The 24,832-nt window shown below is 34.1% G+C and overlaps 1 protein-coding gene across 2 annotated transcripts in view; it reads left to right on the top strand.

Moving 5' to 3' along the window:
* Positions 1-5,471: 5,471 nt before the first annotated feature.
* Positions 5,472-24,832, top strand: part of Manea (mannosidase endo-alpha) — a 37,600-nt gene continuing 18,239 nt past the window's right edge. Inside the window, exons 1-2 of one of the 2 annotated variants that reach the window (XM_004862509.3) lie at positions 5,472-5,662; positions 12,287-12,868. In XM_004862509.3, the coding sequence (XP_004862566.1) occupies positions 12,325-12,868 (544 nt within the window). In that variant the 5' untranslated portion in view covers positions 5,472-5,662; positions 12,287-12,324. Of the gene's footprint in view, positions 5,663-5,748; positions 5,866-12,286; positions 12,869-24,832 lie in introns of those variants that run through there. The other variant, XM_021242669.2, reaches the window with a different exon arrangement.

Raw genomic sequence — 24,832 nt, 5'->3', positions numbered from 1 at the left:
AGACAGTATCCATATCTGCATTCATGGTATTTGATATTGTCTCATATATAACACAGATCTATCTGATTTTCACTGAGTGCTCTAACAGAGGAATATTTTACCCATGAATAAATGTTTTTCTTTTTCTCTTACAAAAGTAGTTGTCAGCTATTTCTTAGAATAAGTAGGCACAGAAAATTACTGTGGTCTCTCTTAAGTGCAAGTGGGGTCATCTATTTTGAGAAATAACAAGGCTTTTATTGACTTTGGAAACTGTTCCATGTTCATGGCAAGAAAAGGTGATGTTATAGCAGGAGTTAGATCAATTTGGTCAAAGAATCTATGGCATCTTGGAAAGGAAAAAAAAAAAAAAGCCCAAACTCTTTTACCTGTGAAAATGACTATGTGAAATCTAGACTTCTTAACATCTGGGGCACAACTGATTATGGCATAACATTAATGTTCTGTCACAATGCATGAAGTTTCCTTCCTTCAAAAGGCTGAAAGGCTCTGTATCACTCTTTATAGTGTTTTCCCCTCTCAGGAAGTGCTACATCTTTCTGCTAGCCCAATTTTCCACTACAGAAATGACCCTGCCTCAACTACCATCATGTTTGAGTGAAACAGTGTGTCCCTCAGGAGAGACAGGCCATAACTAGAGCCTGGAGTATTACAGTCTAACAGCATTAGCCATCTGTGAACTTTCTGCCACTCATCTATGGAAAGGAAATGACCCTGGAACCCTCTCCTATCTCCAGGTCTTGGAGTGCCATGACCTGGGAAAATACTTGAATCAGTGAATGTGAATTTTCACTGGAGGTGGAGCTTGATCTGTTTAACTGGGAATTACCTACATTGAATTTAATCCTAGAGTGTGGGTCAAGGCTGAGCTGCACCTAACCCACTGGTCAAGAAGTCACCTAACGACTTGTGGTCACTGTAAGACCACATGAATTTACAGGACTCCTACGTTTTAGTCATCACCTTGCAAGGCTGGCTTCTTTTATCTGTGGCACAGTTCATAAATTTACATGTATGGAGTTAGACTGGATTCTTTGCTGTCAGAATGCTAATGATATTCTGGATCTCTGGGGGCATATGTTAAAAGGATTAGGGCATTAGGGAGAAGAGAGCTGCTAACAACAGGTGGAAGCTTTTGCGTTCTACACAGGGGATTTAGAGTCATATTTGAATGTCAAACTGTGTCATGGGATATCCTACTTATACTTGGATAAAGCAAGATGTGATATAAAGAACAGGACAATTTAATTAATGAAATTATAAATGTAGTTGAGATTAAAAATATTTAATAGAATAGCCATGGAGAAGGCAGACTTTGTATAGACATTGAGGCACATTGTAAAAACATGCTTTTGTTTAGATTTATTTTCATTTATTTTGTTTTTGTTTGTGCTATGTTTTATTGCTATTTAGGATCTAAAAAAAATTCTGATTTTGGAAGAATGCTATATTGTAGGTTTTGTGTTCTATTGACCATTAAACAAGCCAAAGGGGCTGGCTTACACTTGAAGACACTAAGGAGCCTGTAGTATAGGTTAAGTAATCAGACTATCTCATGCAAAAATTTGAATTTTGTGAAAAGGAGGTAGGTAATGTAGGCAGAGTTAAGAAGCTACTCATGCCAATATAAACAGTATTGAGAGCTCAGTGCATCCCATAAACAGCAGTGTCCTAATCTGCACAGTTGTGTGAGGCTGTGTACTCAATTTCCTAGCCTCTTTTGGTTCCTAGACATTGTCATTACCTAACATACTTCATGTTGTACTTTGTAATTTTTCATGTGGTCTATTTGTGTCTAAGTTTGCCAGATTCAGTTTCTATACCTTATAACAAAAATTCTGGTAAAGAAGATATTTGGAAAAGAATCCACTTCTTAGGTGAGTCTTGAACAAAGATATAAGATGGGCATGCTATGTCTAGGAAGTCCTAATGAAACTTCTAGGGCTGGAGGAAAAAGAAGAGACATGAAATATTCAGGACACAGATAGTAAGACCCATTGAAATTGAGGGAAGAAAATGATGACTGAAAATATAATCATTTCCCTAGGTCTAGGAAAAAAAGGAGAAGCATCTTCATTACTAAGGCCAAAAATAATGATAGTGATGATGATGATGCTAACAGATACTGCTCTTTTTAGTAGCAAGGTAAGATAAAAAATTCTGTAGGGTGGGAGATATTATAGCAATCAATGATATTTCAGAAAAACTAAAGGCTATGGTAGTTTATTGTCTTAAGAGTATTCCTGAAAATGAAGAGAAACTTCTGTTGATATTCCCCCATGCATTCCATCCTCTTTTGATTATTTTTTTCTTTGCACTCATGACCGATCATCCTGGATACAACACATTTAAAATACAATTTATGAGCAACTCTATTTCCTTCTAAGAATTCATCTGTTAGAACAAAGGCATATTCTTGTAGTACTATATTTTTAATTAAAACAAAAAAACATAAATATGTATTGACAGGACAGAGCAAGAGAGAAAGAAAGTTGAGAGTAAAAAAGAAATTCCTTATTTATTGTCTTTTTCTCAGATTAGTACAGATCACAATGCATATATTGTTTTAGGTTTTTATATGGTATTAGAAATATATATATATTTAAAATTTATAAAAATGGACCCCTATATTATTGCACTAATTACCTATTTATCTTGGACACTTTTCTAATCAGAATTTATGAATGTACCAAATTTAATACTAGTTCCATTTATTAATATAACTTTAAAACCTATGAGAAATAGATTAGACTTGGCAGTAACTATTGCTGACACAGATTTGAAAATGTCAAGATTTAGCATGTAAGAATATCACATATGTGATAATAAGAACAAAATAGTGTTTCACTCCCTACCAGAGAAATAGAAAAAAAAAAAAAGTATACAAAACATGTTGAAAAAAAGTTATGTGAAATGAGTGAAAAAAAAGAGTACTGACAACATATCAATGCCAATTCAATATTCTTGTCCAGTAGCAGAGTATGTACAGAGCAGACAGAATTACAAATTGAGAATTTTCCATAACCCCGATTTAGCTTAAAAACACTTCTGTGCAATGAGTCTGACACACAGAGGGAGATGCAATAAAAATCTACTTACCCTAGCTTATTTACTCTGGCAGTAATAAATACCATGTTTTTATGCAAGTTGGCATGAATTAATATACTATAAAAAGAAATGCCTTTTCTCTCATTCAACATCAGAAAACCTATTAATACTCCCCAAAATCACATTAGAATAGGAAATAATAATTACTCCAACAGGTGAAGAAAAAGCATTAGATTAATTAAACAGTCACTCTTGGTATGAATGAATAAATAAAAAAATAAAATAATAAAATAAAACATTTAGTAACCAGAAATAGAACACTCAATAATCTTGATAAAAGTAGCAACTGAAATCCCACAGCAAACATTGTACTTCATGATAAAATTTTAACAGTAATGCAGAAAAGTCAGGAATAAGATAAGAATGCTATCATTACTTTCATTAAACATTGTGCTGGAGGTCAAAATAATGCATGAGAAAAATAATTACAAATGTTAGTACTGTCTATATAATCACCAAGAGGTGTAACCGAAAATAAAATTAAGGAACAAAAAGTTCAGTATGGCTTCCGGATATGAGACCAATATATAAAAATCAATGTTTCTTGTATACAACATTAATAACCAATTTAAAAAGATGTAAGTTTTTGTGGTGCTGGAGATCAAACCCAGGGCCTCATTCATGTTGAGAAAGCACTTTATCACTGAACTATTAAGTTAAAGAAAAATCTCCAATTTTAGCAATGAAACAGGAAAATGTTTTAACTTGTAATGAAAGGAATTACAAAGCACTAAAAAGTATAAAAGACTAAAAAACCTGAATATAAATAAAAACATAGTTTAAACAAAATCCCAGACAAAATCCAAACCAAATTATAGGGGATGGCACTGGGGATTGAACCCAGGGCTTTCTTACTGAGCTACATCCCCAATCTTTCTTTTACTTTTTGAGACAGGGTCTCTCCAAGTCACTTACTTGTCCAGGCTGCCTTCAAACCTTCCGTCCTCTTTCCTCAGTTACCCAGAGTTCTGGGATTAGGCCTGTACCACCCACTATCCTATACTTTTCTGTGTTTAAAATATTTCATATTACGATTTTAGAAGAAACTAAAAATGGTTCAAAATCTCAGGGTGGGAAAACTCTTCTAAACAATAAAGCACAGAGCATGCAATTGCAATCTAAGATGTTAAATTCAACCATAAGTACCCTAAAATATAAAGGTTTTGATCATTAAAAGATACCATAAAAAGTGAAAAGACAATCCACAAATTCAGAGGAGATATTTGTAACAACAATAATTAGTAAGTAAATAGGTAAACTATAAAAATAAAATCATTTACAAATTAAATTTCAAAAGCAATCCAATAAAAAATGGGGCAAATTGAGTCGAGACTTTTCACAGAAACTCTAACAGCCATAAGTACATAAAAATGCAAATCTCACTTAGCAAGGGGGAAAATGCAAATTAAAAGAAAAACAATTTCCAGGCAAAACTTTCAAAGTATGACATCAGCAGATGTTATAGATCATGATGTTCCAAATTAGTTGATGTAAAATGGGTTTGTATAGTGATGAATTTCAAAATCTGAATATGTAGTGAAAAAAATTAGTTTGGAAGGGAAGGAATGGAAGATGTACACTCACATAAAAGGCAAAACCATGAAAACTGTATTTTTAAGGAACTGTACATATATAACATCTTAGAAAAGCAAAGAAATGAGCAATACAAAATTCAGCATAACGATAATGGGAAAGATGTGCTCTGGAGAAGACAATATAGTTATTTCTCTATTTCTTAAACTCTGTGGTGGATAGTAGGGCGTTATTATTCTTTAAAATGTGCAAATGAGATTGTAATCATTTATGCAAGTTTTACAATTAAAACTGGTTTTAAAGCATCTAGTGAGCTTTTAAAAAGCCTTGATAAATTTGTTCACATCAACAACGTCTGGCCTGAGTCAATATGTCGTTGTTACTAGGTAATCCAAACAAAATATAATTATCTTGGCTTCAAAAGCTGATGTAAGATGGAAACGCTCAGTTGTAACTTCTATTTCAAAAGTTCTTCTTCTTCTGCCTTTTCTCAATTATTTCTACTAAGTGAGTTCACTACAAATGTGATTTTTAACAATTTGCAAATTTAAAATGTCACCTTTATCTGTCTACTTTGGCCTTCCAGGTAAAGGATCATTTAAAGAGGCAAAATACTGTAGTTTCTCAGCTCTGAAAATAACTAGTGTACTTTGAATGCCTAATATTAGAAATCAAAATCAAACATTTGTCCTCTATAACAGAGCTTCCCAGTTGAGCCTGCAAAGATAACTACTAACAGAGAAACAAGTCAACTCCACCATCTTCCGCCTCTACGCCCCGCCCCCCGCACCAAGACCTGGACAGCCCCGCCCACCCTCGGGCCCCGCCCCGCCCCGCCCCGCCCCGCCGGCTTGTCGGGCCCCGCTGCCCGCTCTCCACCAGTCTCTCGAAAAGGCTGGAGCAAGTGTTTGACAGGCGGGGCCGTTTGGGCTCGGACGGGCAGCTCTTGGATTTCTCCGCTTCCCGGGTCGCAGCCGCTCGGCCAGCCGAGTCCCTGGTGACGTCCGACTCCCCGAGTCTGGTGAGTAGCCACAGGACCCGGTCCCAAAGCCTCGGCGGCGGCGGCGGGCCCGCTGTCCACGCCGGCGCCTGCGCCCTCTCCCGCCAGCCAATCGACTCGCTGCTTTCCACTGGCGCCCTTTGACCCCGCGCCCGGGTCGGCGGCGGGGGGCGCGGAGTTCGGGTACGCCGGGTTGCAGGCTGTCGGGTCAGAATTTCCTTTAGGTTAGTTTTACAGTCTTATTCCGCTCCACTCCGGCCCCACCCGGTTCCTCTGCACTGCCTCTTTGGAGCGGAACCTCCTGTCGCCTCGGTTGTCCTTCTGGGGCGTCCCCCGGGGCAGCAGTTTGTTCTTTCGGGACAAACCGCAGCCTTCACCACGCTTTCCCCTGGTGTGCGCGGCTGCGCTTGGCCTGGAGGCGGCTGAGGCCCCAAGGAGCCAGGCCTACCGGCCCAGGCTGTGTCGTCTGTTCCTCGTCCTTTTGGGCCTGGGGAGAGAATAACAGGGCGGCGAGGACACCGTGCAGACGGCTTCTGCCTTTACCGAGAGCGTATCTGGCTCTGACATTTTGGACTTGATCCTATGCCAAGTCTCAAGGTCCAACTACACAAGACGAGTATTTTTCTTTTCGCAAAACAAAACAAACTACAGGCAGAACAGTCCGTTTCATTTTATTGTTGCAAAGCCCTACTGATAAACTTAAGGGAAAATATTGAAGTTTTTTTTTTTTTTTTGAAGTGTAAATATTATATGAGTTTAAAAAACAAATGAAATTGGGATGATAGTTTGCTCGCGTTAAAGTGTGTGGGCAGAGTGAAAGAAAAATACAAAATGAAATCTACATATTGAAAATACATTTGCAAATTGTTTTCACAATCCGTTACTTCCTTTCATTGAGCTGTGTGTAAATACTCAGAAAAACAGTGCCATGCTGTGAGGTTGGTAAGTTTTCAGGTTCTGCCTAACATGGCCAGAGATGCTGCTTGTGTTCATAGGATGTAGTGAGTGTATGATCAGAAACTCTACGGACTTCAGATTAAGTTTGGGTCACGGTTCATGGGTTATGTAACAGTTAATCATTTTTTTTATAAGTGCACAGTCAAATGAAAACGTGGCTACATCATCACTCTTTGTCCATGTCACACAATTACTGTGGTATGTTCTCTAAACTTGATTCTGCTAATACTTTCTAGGAAGACAAAGAATTAGAGCTGCAGCTGAAGTTTTAAAGCCAGATTTTGCCCCTTGCTGGTTGCTTAACTTAGGGTTATTTACCCATTTGCTGGATTGGAGAGACTTTGTAGAAGTTAATCAGTTGTGCAGTTTTTATCGTTTGTAAGCTGGTGTTAAAATGCTTCAGAGATTGTTAGGAAGATTAAATGTATTTATAAAGGTTTGCCTAATTGATTTACTGTGAACCAAAGGGAACATGTATTACTGTAAAACTGCCCCAGGAAAGGAATCTTTAGTACCAAAACTGATGCTCAAAGTTCCAAATGTGTCTTCTTGTATTAATTGTATTATCTCCAGTGACTTCATACAGAAGAAAATAAGAAACGCATGAGGTGTCTGTATAATTTAAGTGATAATAGTTGAAAGATGGAAACTTTTTGGCTTTTCTTGGTTATATGATAGCAGAAAATACTTTTAAAGTAATAGCTGGTGTCACACTGCCTTGAGATCTCCTGGGTCTTTTAGCTGAGTATATCTAATAATTTTTCATTGGCCCTCATTAGACATTCAAATTAAGTAGCTTTTAAAAAAGATTTAAAAGAAAACACAGAAATAGGCACCATAGTTTCAAAAGAACCTATTTATAACTTCTGAATACAGATCTGCTTTGAGAACCTCTATATTTTGCAGTTAACTTTTCTTTTTTGTCTTCTTTCATGTAACTTCTGAAACTAATTTCTTTTGTTGAAACTAAGTAGTTCTTTCAACTCTTAACATGCAAAATCATGTTGTAGGCATCTTAAGGGTCATTGTGATTTTGCACTTTTTTAAATGATTATTTTTGTTTAAATGGCTTTAAAAATTATAGAATCTTTATGGTTCTTTTTATATATTATATTCAGTATCGGTCCTAAACATACTAGGTGTGTATGCAGTCAGTAGAATCTGTTTATGTACGTACTGTTCGAATATACCAAAGTCAAAAACAAGATCCAGAAACTAAATTGAGCTGAATAGTTAATTGTCACTAATTATGTGTGAAATATGTTGGCCTCTACTGAATTGTAAAGATAACGACTTCATTTCTAGGGCATATAAAACATGTAAATAAATAGTCTGATGTAATATATAATGTAAGAAATACCAATTTGAAAAGTGATTAATACCCAGTACCAGTAATGGCAAACCTTTCAGAGACAAGTGCCCAAACTGCAACCCAAAACCCACTTAATCGCAAAGTGTCAACACTGCAATTAAGCCTGAATACTGAGATTTTACTTTAGAAAAAAATCACTCAAATATTAACATGTTTTGACTTAAAAGAAAAACACAATAAACATGTGTGCCGTAGGTTTGCCACCATTTCATAGACTATTTTGCTCAAGAATCATTACAAGTATCAAAAAAAAGGAGACGGCATTTCAGTTTTGACTTGAAGTACGAGTGATTTTTTTTTTTTTTTTTTTTTTTTTTTTTGGTACCAGCGATCGAACTTGGGTCCTTGCACTTGCGAAGTAGGCGTCAGAACCACAGAGCTAAATCCCTGGCCCTATGAGTGATATTTTTAGAATTAACCATATAGAGAATAGACTATTAGAATAAACCATACCTGTTTATGATTATTTAGCAAACACCTATCTTTAGTATTGTCATCACCATCAATATTTATTTCATTTTATACCAGACATTATTCTAGTTTTACACTATTACATTAAAATCCTGTTAGTGAGTTGACTCATTTTACAGTGGACAAAAGAAGTACAATTCAATCAGGTCACTTGTGTAGATCAGATAACTAAAAAATGGTACTACTACAATTGAAACTCAGAAAATTTTAACTGAAGAAATAACTTAATCACAATGATCAGGTTCCTTTTGGTAGAAATGACTTAATATTTGTTAAATGAGATACAGAGTTATGGGTAGAGCCAGTGGATCATCTGTGGATAAATGTAATGTAAAAAGAAGAGAAAGGGACAGGGACGAGCTTAAAAGGTTACATTGACAGGCAAAAAAACCCAGAAGGTAGCCTTCATAAATGCACAGTTTGGTTTTTTTCATGGATAGATGCAGAGAATGAATCTGAAAATACTGTACGAAAATTTCAGTGTTCTGTCAATATTTTGTTGCTTAAGTCCGAAGTAGTATTTACTATTTGATTAAGCATTACCCTTTCAGGGCCAGGGATTTAGCTCAGTGGTTTCACCACCTGCCTTGCAAGCTCAAGGACCTGAGTTTGATCCCCAGTACTAAAAAAAAAAAAAAAAATTACCCTTTCATATTTTCTTTCACAAACATGTTCTTGGGTGATTCACGGAATAACTGTGTCAGAAGACAAAACTGATAGGCTTTTTTAAAGATAGGCTCTTCTTTGATAGGCTCTTTCTAAAGAAGAGATTGAGTTAGCTTGCTACGTGACTTGCTCCCCCATTTGACCCCCATTTAATCAATATTACCTGGGTGACTGTACTTGTAATCTTATTGGTTGGTCATGGTTTGCCCCATCTCATGCTCACCTTGTAAATTTCCATTGGGTCTTATAGTTTTGTCCAACTTTATACCTGTCTCACCACGTGGCTTTGCTATATAAAACATCTTTGAAAAGTGGGGTGGGTGGACAACCCACTTTCCAGTCTCCCTTCTATCTCTCTTAGAAGCTTTCTTAATAAATTTTTCCTACTCTTAAAAAAAAAGAAAAAAAAAAAGAAGAGATTGAGTTAGGATTATACCGCTAGGTCATCATGGCTGATTTTAACTTGCATTTTCAGATTTCAAAGTCAATATTCTTTTTTATATATTGAGTCTTTCATGTATTTCACCACTCAACTGAAGTCAACATCTCAAACTCAGTCTCTTAATTTCTAAATCTAGTAGTATTGCTTCTGTTACCTGTGAATCTTCATTCATTACCATTAATTGTTGCCTTATAAAATACTTGCCCCAAACTTTTCTTCATTATGAAATATTATGTTCCAATTTTAGAAGATAGAAAATACAGTTTTCTCACCTGTAGATAACTATAGATCTCACATGTTTAAGTGTATTTCTTTCCTCTGTGTATATAGTTAATGTAGAGATCAAATTATATCTACATATTTTTTCTGCTTCATGTCTTATCAAAAGTTTACTTTCTTTAAGCAAAGAGGATTTATCATTGTTATATAATTTGGAAATTTCAGGACAGCAAATCATAGGGACAGAACCAAATGGCCGTACTGTATTGTTTCATTTTTTTCTGTCCAACAAATTTGCCTGCCACATTCCACACAGAAATTTTACTTCTTGGAGTTGTGCAGTGCTAAATTTGAAAGTACTAAGTTGGCCCTTCAGAAATAAGCAGATTTTATGATAATTCTTGCTTTCCAATTTGCTGGTGGGATTTTTTTGTTTTTAATTTTTAAATAAGACTTTAGGAGAGTTGTAAATATAAACAATCCAATAATTTCTGTTTATTATTTATAAATATTTTATCATGTTTGCCTATCATTAAATATGTACATGCATATACAGTGATACCTCAGTTCATGAATGCTTTTGTTTGTAAACAATTTGGTTCACAAACAGAAGCATTTGACAGAATTTCGTTTTTGTTTAGAAACTCTTCATTGAGTGACAAACATGGCCACAGCCATCTTTCCCACACAAACACAAAATCGTAGAACAAATTAAATTCATAAACCGAGGCACCACTGTACTCACATTTACTTACATGTTACATTGTATTCTATGTAAAGTTGTCCCTGTGTATCTGCAAGAGGATTAATTCCACAAACTCCTGTGGATACCAAAAACCATAAATGCTTAAGTTTCTTATATAAAATGGTATAGTATTTGCATATAACCTACATATTTCTTCCTATATGTTTTAAATCATCTTTGGTTTACTTATCTAATGCAATATAAATGCTATGTAAATAGTTGTATTTTGTAGAAAATTAATGACAACAACATGTCTATGTGTTCAGTACAGATATAAGCTATTTTTGCCAAAATATTTTCCATCTGTTACTGGTTGAATCCATAGATTCAGAACTCAGGTATAGGAGGGCTGATTATATACATTACAGTAGGCTGTGTATGTGTCCATAAGTATATATATGTTTACATAAAAGTATACACATGTATACATGTATTATATTTTTAACATATCATCTCATGGGTCTTCATAAATAGGCAAGATTAATTTTTGAACAGAACACCACAGTAATGAGTCTATGTCAGTGCAGCCTCTCAGATTCTATCGTACATATTTATCAGAAATTAATTTTGATTACTTGTTTAAGCTGGTATTTGGTAGATTCTCCAACTGTTCAATTATGCTTCCCTTTGTAACTAATTAGATATCTTTTGGAGAAGTATATTGCCAGTATGTGGTTATCCTTTTTCTCATTAGACTTTTACTCCTTTGTTTGCAATCTATTAATGATTTTTGCTTTTATGGTTATTTTTTTGTGATTTGGTCCAGTTTGTCTTGCTGTTATACCTAAAACTAGGTAATTCATAAAAAACAAATTTAAGGACCAGCTATCTGGTGAGATCTGTTTTTTACTTTTAATCTGGTATCTTGATGCTGCGTTATCTGGAGAGGAGGACCTGTTCATGGTGGAAGAGCAGAAAGGGGCAAATAGAACTCCCTCAAGCTCTTTTGATAGTAGCATTAACTTTTTCTTAAAGGATGGACTTTTCATGGCCTGAACATTTTCCATTAGGCTCAATCGCTCAATAATACTGAATTATGGGCCGGGGATTTAGCTCAGTGGTTTCGCCTCCTGCTGCGCAAGCGTAAGGACCTGAGTTCAATCCCCGGTATCAAAAAATAATAATAATAATACTAAATTAGGAATTAAGTTTCCAACACATGAATTTTGGAGGACACATTCAAATCATAGCATTTTTTCTATTTTGTATATTTGTCAGAGTATTTAATGTTTGATTATTTTTTTATCTGCTGTTATTTAAAAATATTGTCTGATTCTATTCCATTTCTAAGTATCATTTAAAATGTTTCTTCCCCTCTGGTAAAGTTTTAGTCAAAAAAGGATTTATGGAAATCCATTGTATTACTATTAGACTTAAACGTATTTTTAACTATTTCCTTCTATTAACTCTGATTTTTAATTTTACACTTAGGTTTAGAAAATTTTCATTTATATAGATAGACTATTCCCCTTGTATATTCAGGATACATAAATTCAAGGAAGGAAAAATATATTTCATTTTAAGTAAAAGTCGTAAAAGGTTTATCTGACTAAATGTAATTGGCATGCAAATGATAGTATGTCCAAATCAGTACTTTCATTTAGTGTAGCTACTTGTAGATTCTTTTGCAGACATCAATATTTGATGACATAATTAATATAATGTATTTTACTAATTTTAAATGTGATAACTAAGGATTTTACTTTCCATTTTGAAGACATTAGAAAATATTGTTGATACTGCTTACTAATTATCTTTTTCAATAAATTACAGCAAAACATTTACTGTTTTGGAATTGAAAGGATGTCATCATGGCAAAATTTCGGAGAAGGACTTGCATCATTTTGTCACTTTTTGTTCTATTTATTTTCTCTGTGATGATGAGTTTAAAAATGCTGAGACCAAATACAGCTACTTTTGGAGCTCCTTTTGGACTTGACCTTCTTCCAGAACTTCATCAACACACTGTTCATTTGGGGAAAAAACTTGATTTACAAAAGAGTGACAGAATCAAGAGTGAAACCAATACCAAGAATTTAAAAAGTGTCGAAATCACTATGAAACCTTCCAAAGCCTCTGAACTTAACCTTGAAGAACTGCCTCCTCTGAATTACTTCTTGCATGTATTTTATTATAGTTGGTATGGAAATCCACAATTTGATGGTAAATATATACATTGGAACCATCCAGTCTTAGAACACTGGGATCCTAGAATAGCCAAGAATTATCCACAAGGAAGACACAACCCCCCAGATGACATTGGCTCCAGCTTTTATCCTGAGTTGGGAAGTTACAGCTCTCGGGATCCTTCTGTCATAGAAACTCACATGAGACAAATGCGTTCAGCTTCTATTGGTAATTATTTTATTTATGTGCATGTGTATATGTACTGTATAGAAATAATTGGTGAAACATTAAGTTATTATTTAGTCTTCACATTATGATTACATTTTTGAACTCATCTCCAAATTTAAAATTCTATGTGTTTTTAAAAATTCAGGTAACTGCCTTTTTCTTACTGTCTTTAATGTATGTTGTTTAATTTCTAAAATTTTGAGTATTTTTATTGATTTCTAATATAAATCTATTTCTCAGTTATTTATGATTTACCTAGAATTCAGTGAATTTCCCTACTGTAAGTTAAAAGCTCAACAGTGTTTCTCAAAGGTATGTACCGTTTGCCACTCGAATTAAGAAGTAAAATATTTCTGTAATCCAAAAAGTCGCATCATGGTTTCCTTATTCACCACCGCTTGGTATGATCTGATTTCTATCACTGTAAAGTAATTCTCACTTATTACTTTATGAAAACTGAATCATCTATCACTTGGTCTTATTAATGCAATATTTTAAAATGTACCTATGTTGTTAAGCACTCAATAGTGAGCAGTTTTTGTTGATGAGTAGTCTTCCATTATATGATTATAGGAAATTTGACTCTGTATTCTACTGTTGATAGACAATTGGGCTGTTTCAAATTTTAGAAATGCTGCATATGATTTTGTTTTGCTTCTCACTTTGTTTAAATTACACGGAGAGTCTCCTTTTTTATAATTTTTATGTGTAATGTAATGATAAGGTTTTAAATGTAGCATTTTGCTATTTCATTTGCACATCCCCTGTTTGTTCTTTTTCCTCCTCTTTCATGCCTTCTTTTAACATTGAACATATGTGTTTTTCCATTTTGTATTCTGCTTTGGCCTAGTACATATATTCATTCATTTTTATTTGTTTTGTAATTACTGTAAAGTTTACATTATACACCTTTGCCTTCATTGATGAGACATCATTGAGTATTATTGTTAATATTCCCCCTCAGCTTTGTCTTCCCTTTCATTTTAGTTACATATATTTAGATAGTCACATTGTCCTATTGGTAAATTATATGAAAAATATAATTTGATACCAGAAAAGCCTTTTTTTTTTTTTAGTATAACCTTTTGTAGAAATTTGTTGTATCAATTTTGTCTTGTTAGTGCTCTTAGCAGTAGGACTGTTAGAAGAAAGTGGGTCCAAGAGGAAATTCTCAGGTTTTTCTAACTCTTCATAAACTAATGTACTACTCATTGTGGAGTTAATATTTATACAGTGAGAAATTCAAGGCTCTTTAATGAATAAAACTGAGGCTATATTAATATGTATAAACTGACCTGATTTTCTTCTGTGGGGTAACTGTGTCAGTTATTTATGTCATCTTATTTTCTAGTATGTACTTTCAGCTCTAGTTTGTATGTTCTTTTCATATTATGTCATAAAATAGATTTTGTAAAGGCTATGTACATACCATTGACTTCTGTGTGGTGAGGGTGTGTGTATCTGTCTTTATTTACTAATTTAACTTAGAGAGGATAACCTGTTGAAATGATTTTTTTCTATTTTTCACAAAAAATTTATATCACATTCAGTCTCCTGTTACTTGAGAGACTACTTTGGTGTGGCTGTAAAACAAGTGCTTGATTAACCAAGAAAATGGTTATTTTTGAAAATGTTAATTTTCTTTTTACATGTTGAACTGTGTACAGTGAGGTTTTCCTCATTTTGAATATAACTTTTATATTTTATATAAAATATATATTTTATATTTATAATATATAATATATATGCATATAATCTGTGGAGTGTTATATATAAATATATATGTCATACCATGTTTGCCATGGTTTAATTTTGATTAAAGATCTTTTAGTTCACATTTAGTTTTGTGACTGTCTAATGCTTATAAAAACTTTTCCTTCATATACTATTTCACAACTACATTGTACTTATGAACATGAGTTATTTCTGAGCATTGATATACTACAGTTATTTTTGCTTTAAATGCTGATCTTATCGATGCATTATTATTTTATCTGGGTTTTCTGCTGAACAAAAAGAAAAACTGATAGTAATAAAATAATTTGAAAATAAAGAATTTGTATCTTAAAACCGTTAAATTTTAAATTGTACTCATTAGCATAGGGAAAAAATAATTTCACTGTAAAAATACTGAACAAAATTTTTTAGTCTATGGAGTTGTACTAACTGACATTTTTTTCAATTGAGGAAACGGTAAATGAAGACTATTTTATAACTGTTTAATTAAATGTGCTTTGACTTCATGCTTACTATTCATTTTTTTCTTTGATATAAATGGCTTTTTGATTTTAAATTGTCATGTGAAGTAATCACACTTAATATATGACAGAATACAAGTTTTTTGATTTTCTGCATTTCCAGTTAGAAGCACTGTGCTTATAAGTCCAGAATTTTTTGTTGTTGAAAAAATGATAAAATTAATGTGAAATATTTTTATGTTTACCAATCCAATTAATATGTAGTATATTACAGTGTATCATAATAGCATATCTGTATCCCTTTTAGGTCTTTCAGGTAAAGGATTACATATCAGAACATAGTCTGTCTCTTGTATTGATATCTTTACAATTTGAAAAGTACCCAATAGATAACTTTTTATTTTTAAATACAGTTTTCAGAAAATCCAGTTTGAGAGCCAGAATAATGGCTCCCAGGAGGTATACATCCTGATCCCTAGAATCTGTGAATGTGATTTTTTTTTTGAACCTAAACATTTATTGGTACATTTTAGATAAGCATAATGATAACATTCATTATAGGGAGTTTGTACCTGTACATAATATATCTTGCTTTCTTTTTCCCCGTTCCCCTCCTCTCCCTCCACCCTTCCTTATTTACAAAAGCTTTGTTTCTATTTTTTCCTTCTATTCTTTTTCTTATCCACCCCTTCTCTTTCTCATTTGAACTTTTACTTCCCATTTCCAAATATCTGTTACACATTTTGGTCCTTATTTCCACTTTTAGTTTCTCATACCAGAGAAACAATGTGCTATTTAAACATGTGGTATGTCCGATTTATCTCACTTAGAGTATGGCTTCAAGGCACATCCATTTAGCTAGAAATGTCTTAAGCTCATTCTTCTTTATGGGAGAGTACTACGTTGTATTAAAAAAAATCTTATCGGTTGATGGGCATTTGGACTGTTTCCAAGATTCAGCTCTTACAAACTATGCCACTGAAATTATGGGTGTGCATATAATGCTGTGGTGTGGTGCTTTTAATTCTTTCTGGGAAGATACCAAGAAGGGGAATAGCTAGGTCAAATGGAACCTCCAGTTTTAGTTTTTTGAGGAACCTCCACACTTATTTCTACAGTGGTTGAACCAGTCTTCACTCCCACCAGCAAAGCCTCACCAGCGTTAATTATTGATTGATTACTTGATAACAGCCATTCTTTCTAGAGAAAGATGGAATCTCAGCATTGTTTTAATTTGCATCTCGAATGACTATTGATATTGAACATTTTTCATATATCTGCCATTTCTGCTTCCTCATCTGAGAAGTGCTCATTCATTTCAGATACCCATTTTTGGAGTGGGTCTTTAAATTTTGGGAGTCTGATTTTTTTGAGTTTTTTTATATATTCTAGATATTAGTCCTTTGAGGAACCACTGACAAAAATTCTTTTCCACACTGGGTAATCTTCATGCTATTGGTGATTTCTTTTGCTGTGGAAAAACTTTTTAGTAAGATGAGATCCCACTTACTGATTCTTTGTGATATTTCCTGTCCAATTAAGTTTTGTTCATAAAGTCTTTGCCTATACCAATGTCTTTAAGAGTTCTACCTATTCTATCTTCCAGCAGGTTTAGTGTTTCTCTTTTAATATTTAGATCTTTGATCCATTTTGATTTTAGTTTAATGCATGGTAAAAGATACGATCTAGGTTTAATCTTTGGCATGTGGAAAGCCAGTTTTTCAGGGGCCACTTATTAAGGAGGCTATTTTTCTTCCAGTTTAAGTGTTTGGCTCCTTTGTCAAGGATAAGGTGGCTGAGTGTATTTGGAGTTGTTTCTGGATCTTTCAGTCTGTTCCATTGATTCTCAGGTCATTTTTTTTTTTTTTTTGCCAGTATCACACTGTTTTATCATGATAGCTTTGTAGTATAATAGCAAGTGAGAAATTGTGATGCTCCATGCCTTGCCTTTGTTGCCCAGAATTGCTTTTGCTATTCTAGGTCTCTTCTGGTTCCAAATGAAGTTTATGATTTTTTTCTCTAATACTGTGAGATATGCTATTAGTATTTTGATCAGGATTGCAGTAAATCTGTGTAACAATTTTGGAAATATGGCCATTTTCACTATATTGGTTCTTCTTACCAAAGAACAAAGGATATCTTCCCATTTTCTGTTATCTTCTTTGATCTCCTTTTTCAGAGAACTGTAGTTTTCCATGTAAAGATCTTTTACTTTCTTTGTTAGATGATTCCTAGGTATTTCATTTTTTTGGATGCTATTATGAAACTTATTGTTTCCCTGATTTCTCACTCAGTGAGTTTGGTTTTGTGTGCAGAAATGCTACTGATTTTTGAGTGCTGACTTTGTATGTAGATGTGATATTTTAAATGACAAAAGGGAATTAAAGTTTCAGTTGCAAAAATTGCTAATCAGCTGACCTTAAAGTGGCAGTTTAGATTATGTGGTATAGGCTAATCTAATCAGGTGGGTTCTTATAAATAAAAGATGGAAAAGAGAGAGTCAGAAGGATGCCATGTACAAAGGACTCAATCCTTTGTTGTTATCTTTGAAGATGGATTAAGGAATCCATAAGCCCACAGTATGATTTGACCTCTGTAAAGTTCAGTGTCAAGGAGGTGTATTCTTCCTTAGACCCTCCAGAAAGAATTCAGTCCCATCCAATACTTTGACCTTAGCCTATTAAGAGACAGATATCACATATCTGACCTATAAAACTGCAAAACAATAAATTTTATATTTAAAGTAACTAAATACGATAATTATTTATGGCAACAATAGAAAAGTACTACACCTAGAAAGTAATTTACTGTATGTCTTTAAAATTTTCTTTCCTTTCCTCTAGTTTTACACTAAATATTTATTGAGTTTTCAACATGTCCTTACTTTGTATTAGATTCTGGGGACATACAGATGAGCAAGTCACATTCCCTGTTCATACTGTTTTAATCATTAGTACTTCAAAAATTCTAGAGGGAAATGAACAATAGAATATTTTCTGTAAGTAGAAAATATTCTGTTTTTGTAAGGTAGCAGTTCTTATTTCTGCTTCTCCTGCCTTTAAAATCTGCACATAAAAACTAGGAGAAATAGAAGTTATAGAAGATGAATTAGGTTTTTGAAGTTTAAGTGTACTTATAGCATCTAACAAGATGTCATGAATTTTTTTAGAATAACTGTCTTAAGTTTAAATTTTGTATCATTTTAAAGTGGAGATATATCTCATATACCTTTTATAATGCTATAAATGCTTGAATGTAGTTATACTGATTGTTTTGTCTCTTGGCAGTATGTTTTTTCCCCCTGCTTTTTCCTGTCTCAAGTTTATTGAAAGCATGTCATCTTGTGTAGGTCAGTTGTAGATATTTTATTGAAAGCTTATCATCTTATTGTAGGACAGTTCATTTGTTGAGAATTCTGTCCTATCTCCATTAAACTGATCTTCTGTTTTCATAAAAAAATCAAATGGCTGGGCCAGGGATTTAGCTCAGTGGTTCTGCTGCCTGCCTCGCAAACGCAAGAACCTGAGTTCTATCCCCGGTACCAAAAAAAATCAAATGGCTGTATTTGTTTGGAGTTACTTCTGAATTCTCTGTTCTGATCTATTGATTATATTTGTCTGTTCTTTATCCAGTACCATTTCTTGAGTGCTATAGCTTTATTCTAGGCTTTGAAACTCAAAAAGGTGATTTCAATTGTTCTGGATATTATAGTTCCTTTATCTATCCATATATATTTTTTATATAAATTTTAGAATCAACTGGCCCATATCTACAAACTATCCTGCTGGAATTTTGATTGGAATTGCACTGAACGTATAGTTCATTTTTCAGAAAGGCTGATAAATTAGCAGTATTGAATTGAAATCAAAATATTAAAGAATAACAAATCTTCCATTCTTTGAATATAATCGGGCCAGGGATTTAGCTCAGTGGTTCTGGTGCCTGCCTCGCAAGCACAAGGTCCCGAGTTTGATGCCTGGTACCAAAAAAAAAACAAACAAAAAAACATTGCTTCTCAGCCTTTTGGCTAAGATCAAGTGTGGATATAATGTACACCTGCATTTCTAAAGGACTTAAAAATTTTTTTGCTTAGATTTTTCAAATAGTCTTACTTTTGACATAGTATTTGTGCATATTTATGGGATAGAGCGTATATAATGATTAGATCAGGGTAATTGCTTATTCACCTCATACATAAATAATGTTTTTGCCAGAAACATTTAGAATTCGCTCTGCTGGCTGTTTTGAAATATTCTATAAGTAATTGTCAACCAGTTATCCTACTTTGCTATAAAGCTTAAGAAATTCTTCCTATTTGCACCCTTGTAGCTACTAACCATCATTCTCACCATCTTTGCCCCCTTTCAGGTTCTGGTTACCACTAGTCTTTCCTTTTTTTGAAATCAGTTTTAGTATATGTGCTGCCAAAGCAAGCACTTGGAATCAGTTTTTTAGCTTCCACATGTTTAAATGGTATTTGTCTTTCTGCACCTAATTTATTTGACTTAGCATAATATCCTCCAATTCCATCTTTGTTGCTGCAGTTGACAAAATTTCATTCTTTTTATGACAGAATTACATTTCATTTTGTATGTATACCATAATTTTCTTATATAGTCATTCATTGATGGACACCTAGGCAATTCTGTATCTTAGGTTTTGTGATCACTACTGAAATAAACATATAAGCACAGATATCTGATCAGTATTCTTCATTTTAATGTGTCAACATACTTCAGTTCCTTTGGGTATACACTGAGTAATGGGATGGTTGGATTATATGGTATTTCTATTTGTTGTTTTGAGGAACCTTACCATTTTCTCTAATGGCTATGTTTACATTTCCCCCAGCAGTATATGAGAATCCTCCTTTTTCTGCATCTACACAACCATTTGTTATTTTCTGTCTTTTTAATAATAATCATTATACCTGGTTGAGATAATACCTCACTCTGGCCTTGATTATGCAGTTCCCTACTGATTGCTGATATCTAACATGTTTTTTCATACATTTATTGGCCATTTGTATAGCCTGTTTGGGGAAATATCTATTGAGATTATGTATCAATCAGTGCTTACTAGAGAAACAGATTTAATGCAAGATACACACATATATAAGAATTTACAAGATTGGTTTACAGCGGCCACCTGCACTGTCAGGTGTAGAAAAGTGCAGAAACAGCTGTCTGTGTATTGGAGAGCCGAAGGGTCCAGTCAAAGGCCTGGCGCTCACTGTAGTGTTCGGTGCAAGTCCATGTTAGGAGGCTGAAGTGTATGTGTGGGAAAGCTGTATCAGGGTCTGCACTGGAAGGCTGCAGGGTCTGTGCTGGAGGCTGAAGACTGAACTGTAAGCCAGGAGAAGACATCGAAGGTGAAGGTGAAGACTGGAGCTCCTCTAAAGAAACAGAAGCAAGCCTTCCTTCATTGTTTCCCTGGTGCCACTCACACCCACACTTGGTCTTCTATCTTCAGTAAATCCCTCCAGCCATACCCAGAACTATGCTGATGCAATTTAGTTGGGCCTTTCTTACTCAAGTTGACACAATCAGTTAACTGGCGCAGGTAATTTGTCCATTTATTATTAAGCTTTTATTACTATTATTACATTTTGGTTTTGAGTTACTTGAATTCCTTACATATTCTGGAATTTAAATTCTCAGGTGAATAGTTTGCAAATACTTTATCATATTTTGTGGGTTGTTTATTTTGCTGTATAGAAGAAGGCTTTTAGTTTGATGTAATCCCATTTGTCAGTTTTTCCTTCTGTTGTCTGTGGTATTGTGGTTATATCCAAGAAATCTTTACCAAGATAAATACCCTAAAGCACTTCCTCTATATTTTTTTGAGTAGTGTCATGGTAACGAATGTTATGTTTGATTCTTGGATTCATTTTGAGTTGATGTTTATATATGGTGAGAGATAAAAGTCTAGTTTCTCTACTTTGTTTTCATTCTGATTTTTTGTTATTTCTTCTTTCCACTAATTTTGGATTTGGTTTTTTTCTTGCTTTTCTATTTTCTTCAGTTCTGTCATTAGATTAGTTGAAATCTATTTGTTTTTGGATATAGGCATTTGTTGCTATAATTTTTCCTGTCATTATTGCTTTTGTTGCTCTCATATGTTTGGGTAAATTGTTTTCAGTTTCATTTATTTCAGGAATTTAAAAAAATTTCACATCTGATTTCTTCATTGCTTTGATTGCGTCAAGAGAATGTTGTTTAGTATGTATTTATACAATTGCTGAAGTTCTCTTTATTGTTGATTTCTGATTTTATTTCATTGTGATCATTGTGGCTTTATTTATGTATTTATTTATTGTCTAACATATGGTGTATCCTGGAGAACATTCCATGAGTCAAAAGTGTATTATGTGCCTATTGGGTTGAAATATCCTACAAAAATAAATGTTAGGTTCACTTAGTCTGTAGTATAGTTTACCTCTGAATACTCAGATTTTGTTTTTTTGTATGAATTATCTGTCCACTGACAAAAGTGAATGCTGAAGTCCCAGCTATTATTATTATAATTAAAGTCTATCTGTTTAGATCCAATATTTGCTTTATATAATGGGATCCCTCAGTTTTGAGTGCATATATATTTACAACTGTTGTTTCCTCTTGTTGAATTGATCCTTGTAGGGAACAGGGAAAGGGGACATTACTAGAACCTCTGCAGTAAGTCCCAGTGTCCTGCAAGCCACAGCAGCACAAGGCGAATTAACTTATTATACAGGAAAGGTAGAAAAAAATGAGACTTTGAGAAGAAGCTGAGCTTTGGGTCTGATTAACGCTGCTGTGGGTGACAAAGACTAAAGCACCCAGTTTACTGCACCTTTTATTCAGTACATCAGGAGAAACAGATGTAACAAATGACTTGTAGAGAGTTCAGTACATTGGGATAAACAAGCTATAACAAATGACTTGCAGAGAGTTCGGTACATCAAGATAAACAAAGTGTAACAAATGACTGGGGGTGCAGTGGAAATCCAAGAACAACGAGGAACTGAGTAGATTAAGATTTTGTTCCTCCCAGGATGTCTTCAGCTGGTGAATCTTGTCCTGAAGCATCACAGCATCACTGGATCTTTGAGGTCTCAGTTGTGACTGGGGCCCAAAATGGAATTATGTCTCAAAATGCCATAGCTGGCCTGTAGGCAGGAGAACTAGGCCTAATCAAATGATTTTTCCCTAAAATTATGTGGCATTGCTCCCGACAGATCCTTTTATCATTATATAGTAAATTTTATTTTACAGTTTTAATGTAAAATTATTTTATCTGGTGAAGATATAGCAAGCTACTCCTGCTAATTTGTGGTTTTCACTTGCATTGTATATTTTCATTTTTAAATTATATGTGTCTTTACTGTTAAAGTGAGTTCCTTATAGTAAACACATTATTAGGTTTTTAAAAAAATTTATTCAGTTTTTATCTTTTAATTTGGGACTTTAATTCACATGCACTCAAAGTTAGTGAATAGTAAAGACATACTCCTGTCCTTTTGTTAATTTTTTGATTATTTTGTGTATACTTTGTTTTTTCTTCCTTGTTCATCTTTCAAGCTTTGTATTTTCAGTATTGATTTTTCTTCTCTATCTTCTGCATGTCTACTCTCCTGTTGAATTTTGTGCTTTTGTGTGTTTTCTTATGATAGTAACAGTTCTTTTGCTTCTAGTGTAGGAATCCCTTAAGCATTCTTTGTAGAACCAGGCTGGTAGTGATAAACTCTCAGTCTTTCTTGTATTGGAAAGTCTTTATTTCTTATTTATTTCTGAAGGATAGCTTTACTGCGTATTATTTACTAGTATTGTTTCCCAATTTGCTTTTTTCTTTCAAGACTTTAAATGTATCATCGCATTTGCTATTGGCCTATAAGGTTTCTGTTGAAAAGTCTACTGTTACTGTAATAGTAATTCCATTGTAGAATACTTGATGATTTTCTCATGCACTTTTAAAAATTCTTTTTGTCTTTTACTTTTGAAGAGTTTGACTGTATTATTCCTGAGAAAAGATTTTCTTTTTTAAAATCTATTAGTCCTTTGAGCTTTCTGGCCCTATTTTGCTAAGTAGGTTTTCTGTGCCTTTTTTCTTATTTTCTACTTTTGGAATACTGCTAATGTGAAGGTTTGTTCACTTAATGATGTCCTATAAATCATAAAGCTTTCTTTGTTCTTTTCTCTTGTTTTCCTTTTTCCTTTTAACTTGTTACTTCACAAGATCTGTCTTTAACCTCAGAAATTCTTTCTTAATATTTGATCAGTTCTGCTGTTGAGGCTTTCAACTATTTTAAATTTCATTTACTTAGTTCTTAGACGCGTTATTTCTAGTTTTTTAAAAGATCTCTGTCTCTGCTGAATTTCTTATTATCATGGGCCATTTTGCTAATTTCTTTGTGTTCTCTTGTATCTTGTTAAATTTCCTTAAAATCCTTCTTTTCTGTTCTCTATTTGGCAATTTGTTGATTTCCTTTTCTTTGTGGTCCATTGCTAGAGAATTGTTTCATGACCTTGGAAACATTATACGACTTTGTTATTCATACTTCTTATGTGCCTGTACTGGTATTTCTGCATCTGGCGGGCCTGAAGCTTCTCTCAAATTTGTAGGGTAGCTTTTGTAATAAAAGACTTTCTGCTTGCAATGTGTCCTGGTGTGGTGTTGGTTGGATATGTGGTTTTGTCTTTCATTCCTGGTAGTTAAGTTAGTGTAATGGCCCTGTGGCCTTTTTAGCTATAATCAACATTGGTACTACCTGTAGGTGTCTCAGTGGCCTAAACTGCAGGGGTTGTGGGATTACATTGCCAGCCTGAATACAACTTTCTTAAGCATGGCAGGTTTGCTGGCACCTCTGAGGGTGAGGGTAGTGTGCCTGTGTGTGAGTGTGAGGTGCTCATTGTTTTCCATTGTCATTTAAGCGTGGGTCTCCAGTGGGCCCAGATGAGTGCTGCATAGTTGGTCTAGTAGTAGAGTGAGAGTCAGTGTCTTGGCCCACACAGGAGCCAGGCTTCACAAAAGTGAGCTCAACGTTGTCAGTGACATATGGAAGCATGGCCTTGCAGGCACTGACTTAAATATATTTTCCCTGCTGCTTCTTGGGGCCTGTGTGGTTAGATGGGTGGGGCTGGGCATGTATTATTTCTCAAGGCCTGAGCTTCTGAGGCTAGGCTGCTCTCCTGCTTCATGGGGCCACAGGAAGATATTCAGGGCTTCCTGGTTGCTTCCCTGAGCCACTATGAGCCGAGTCACTTGGAGAGGCCTGCCTGGCTATATTTTCTTGAAATCTTTCTGGATAATTTTCACCATACATATTCGGTACTTATTTTGTTATATTTAAGCTTAAACTTTAAAAAAAATATTGATTTATTTCTAGTTTGCCCCATTTTTTAGTGTAGATCCAGGTGTATATATATATCTGGTATCATCTTTATCATATCTCAAAAATTTCCTTTAAAATTTCTTGAATTACTGTTCAGCTTGCAATGAAATCTTTTAATTTTGTTTTTGTTCTGTATTTTGAGTGATTACTTCATCTACTATATAATTCTCAATTGACAAACTTGAGAGTTTAAAATATTTTTGTTTTTGTTTTTGGAACAGTAAAAATATAACCCCATTTTCTTTTGTTTTTTTGTTTTTCATTTTTTTTTAATTAAAAATCTGCTCTAATTTTAAGAAACCTTTTTATATCCTCATTTTACTGGGTGTATCTGTCTCTTTTCAGGCTATATTAAATTTTTTCATTGCTTTGTTTTTCACCAGTTTGAAAATGCCA

This window comes from Heterocephalus glaber, unplaced genomic scaffold, assembly GCF_053883595.1.
Source record: "Heterocephalus glaber isolate CG9 unplaced genomic scaffold, H.glaber_assembly_v1.0 deba00001523, whole genome shotgun sequence".
Taxonomy (NCBI): domain Eukaryota; kingdom Metazoa; phylum Chordata; class Mammalia; order Rodentia; family Bathyergidae; genus Heterocephalus; species Heterocephalus glaber.
The sequence above is the reverse complement of the archived record's forward strand: the minus strand, read 5'-3'. Positions and strand labels throughout refer to the sequence as shown.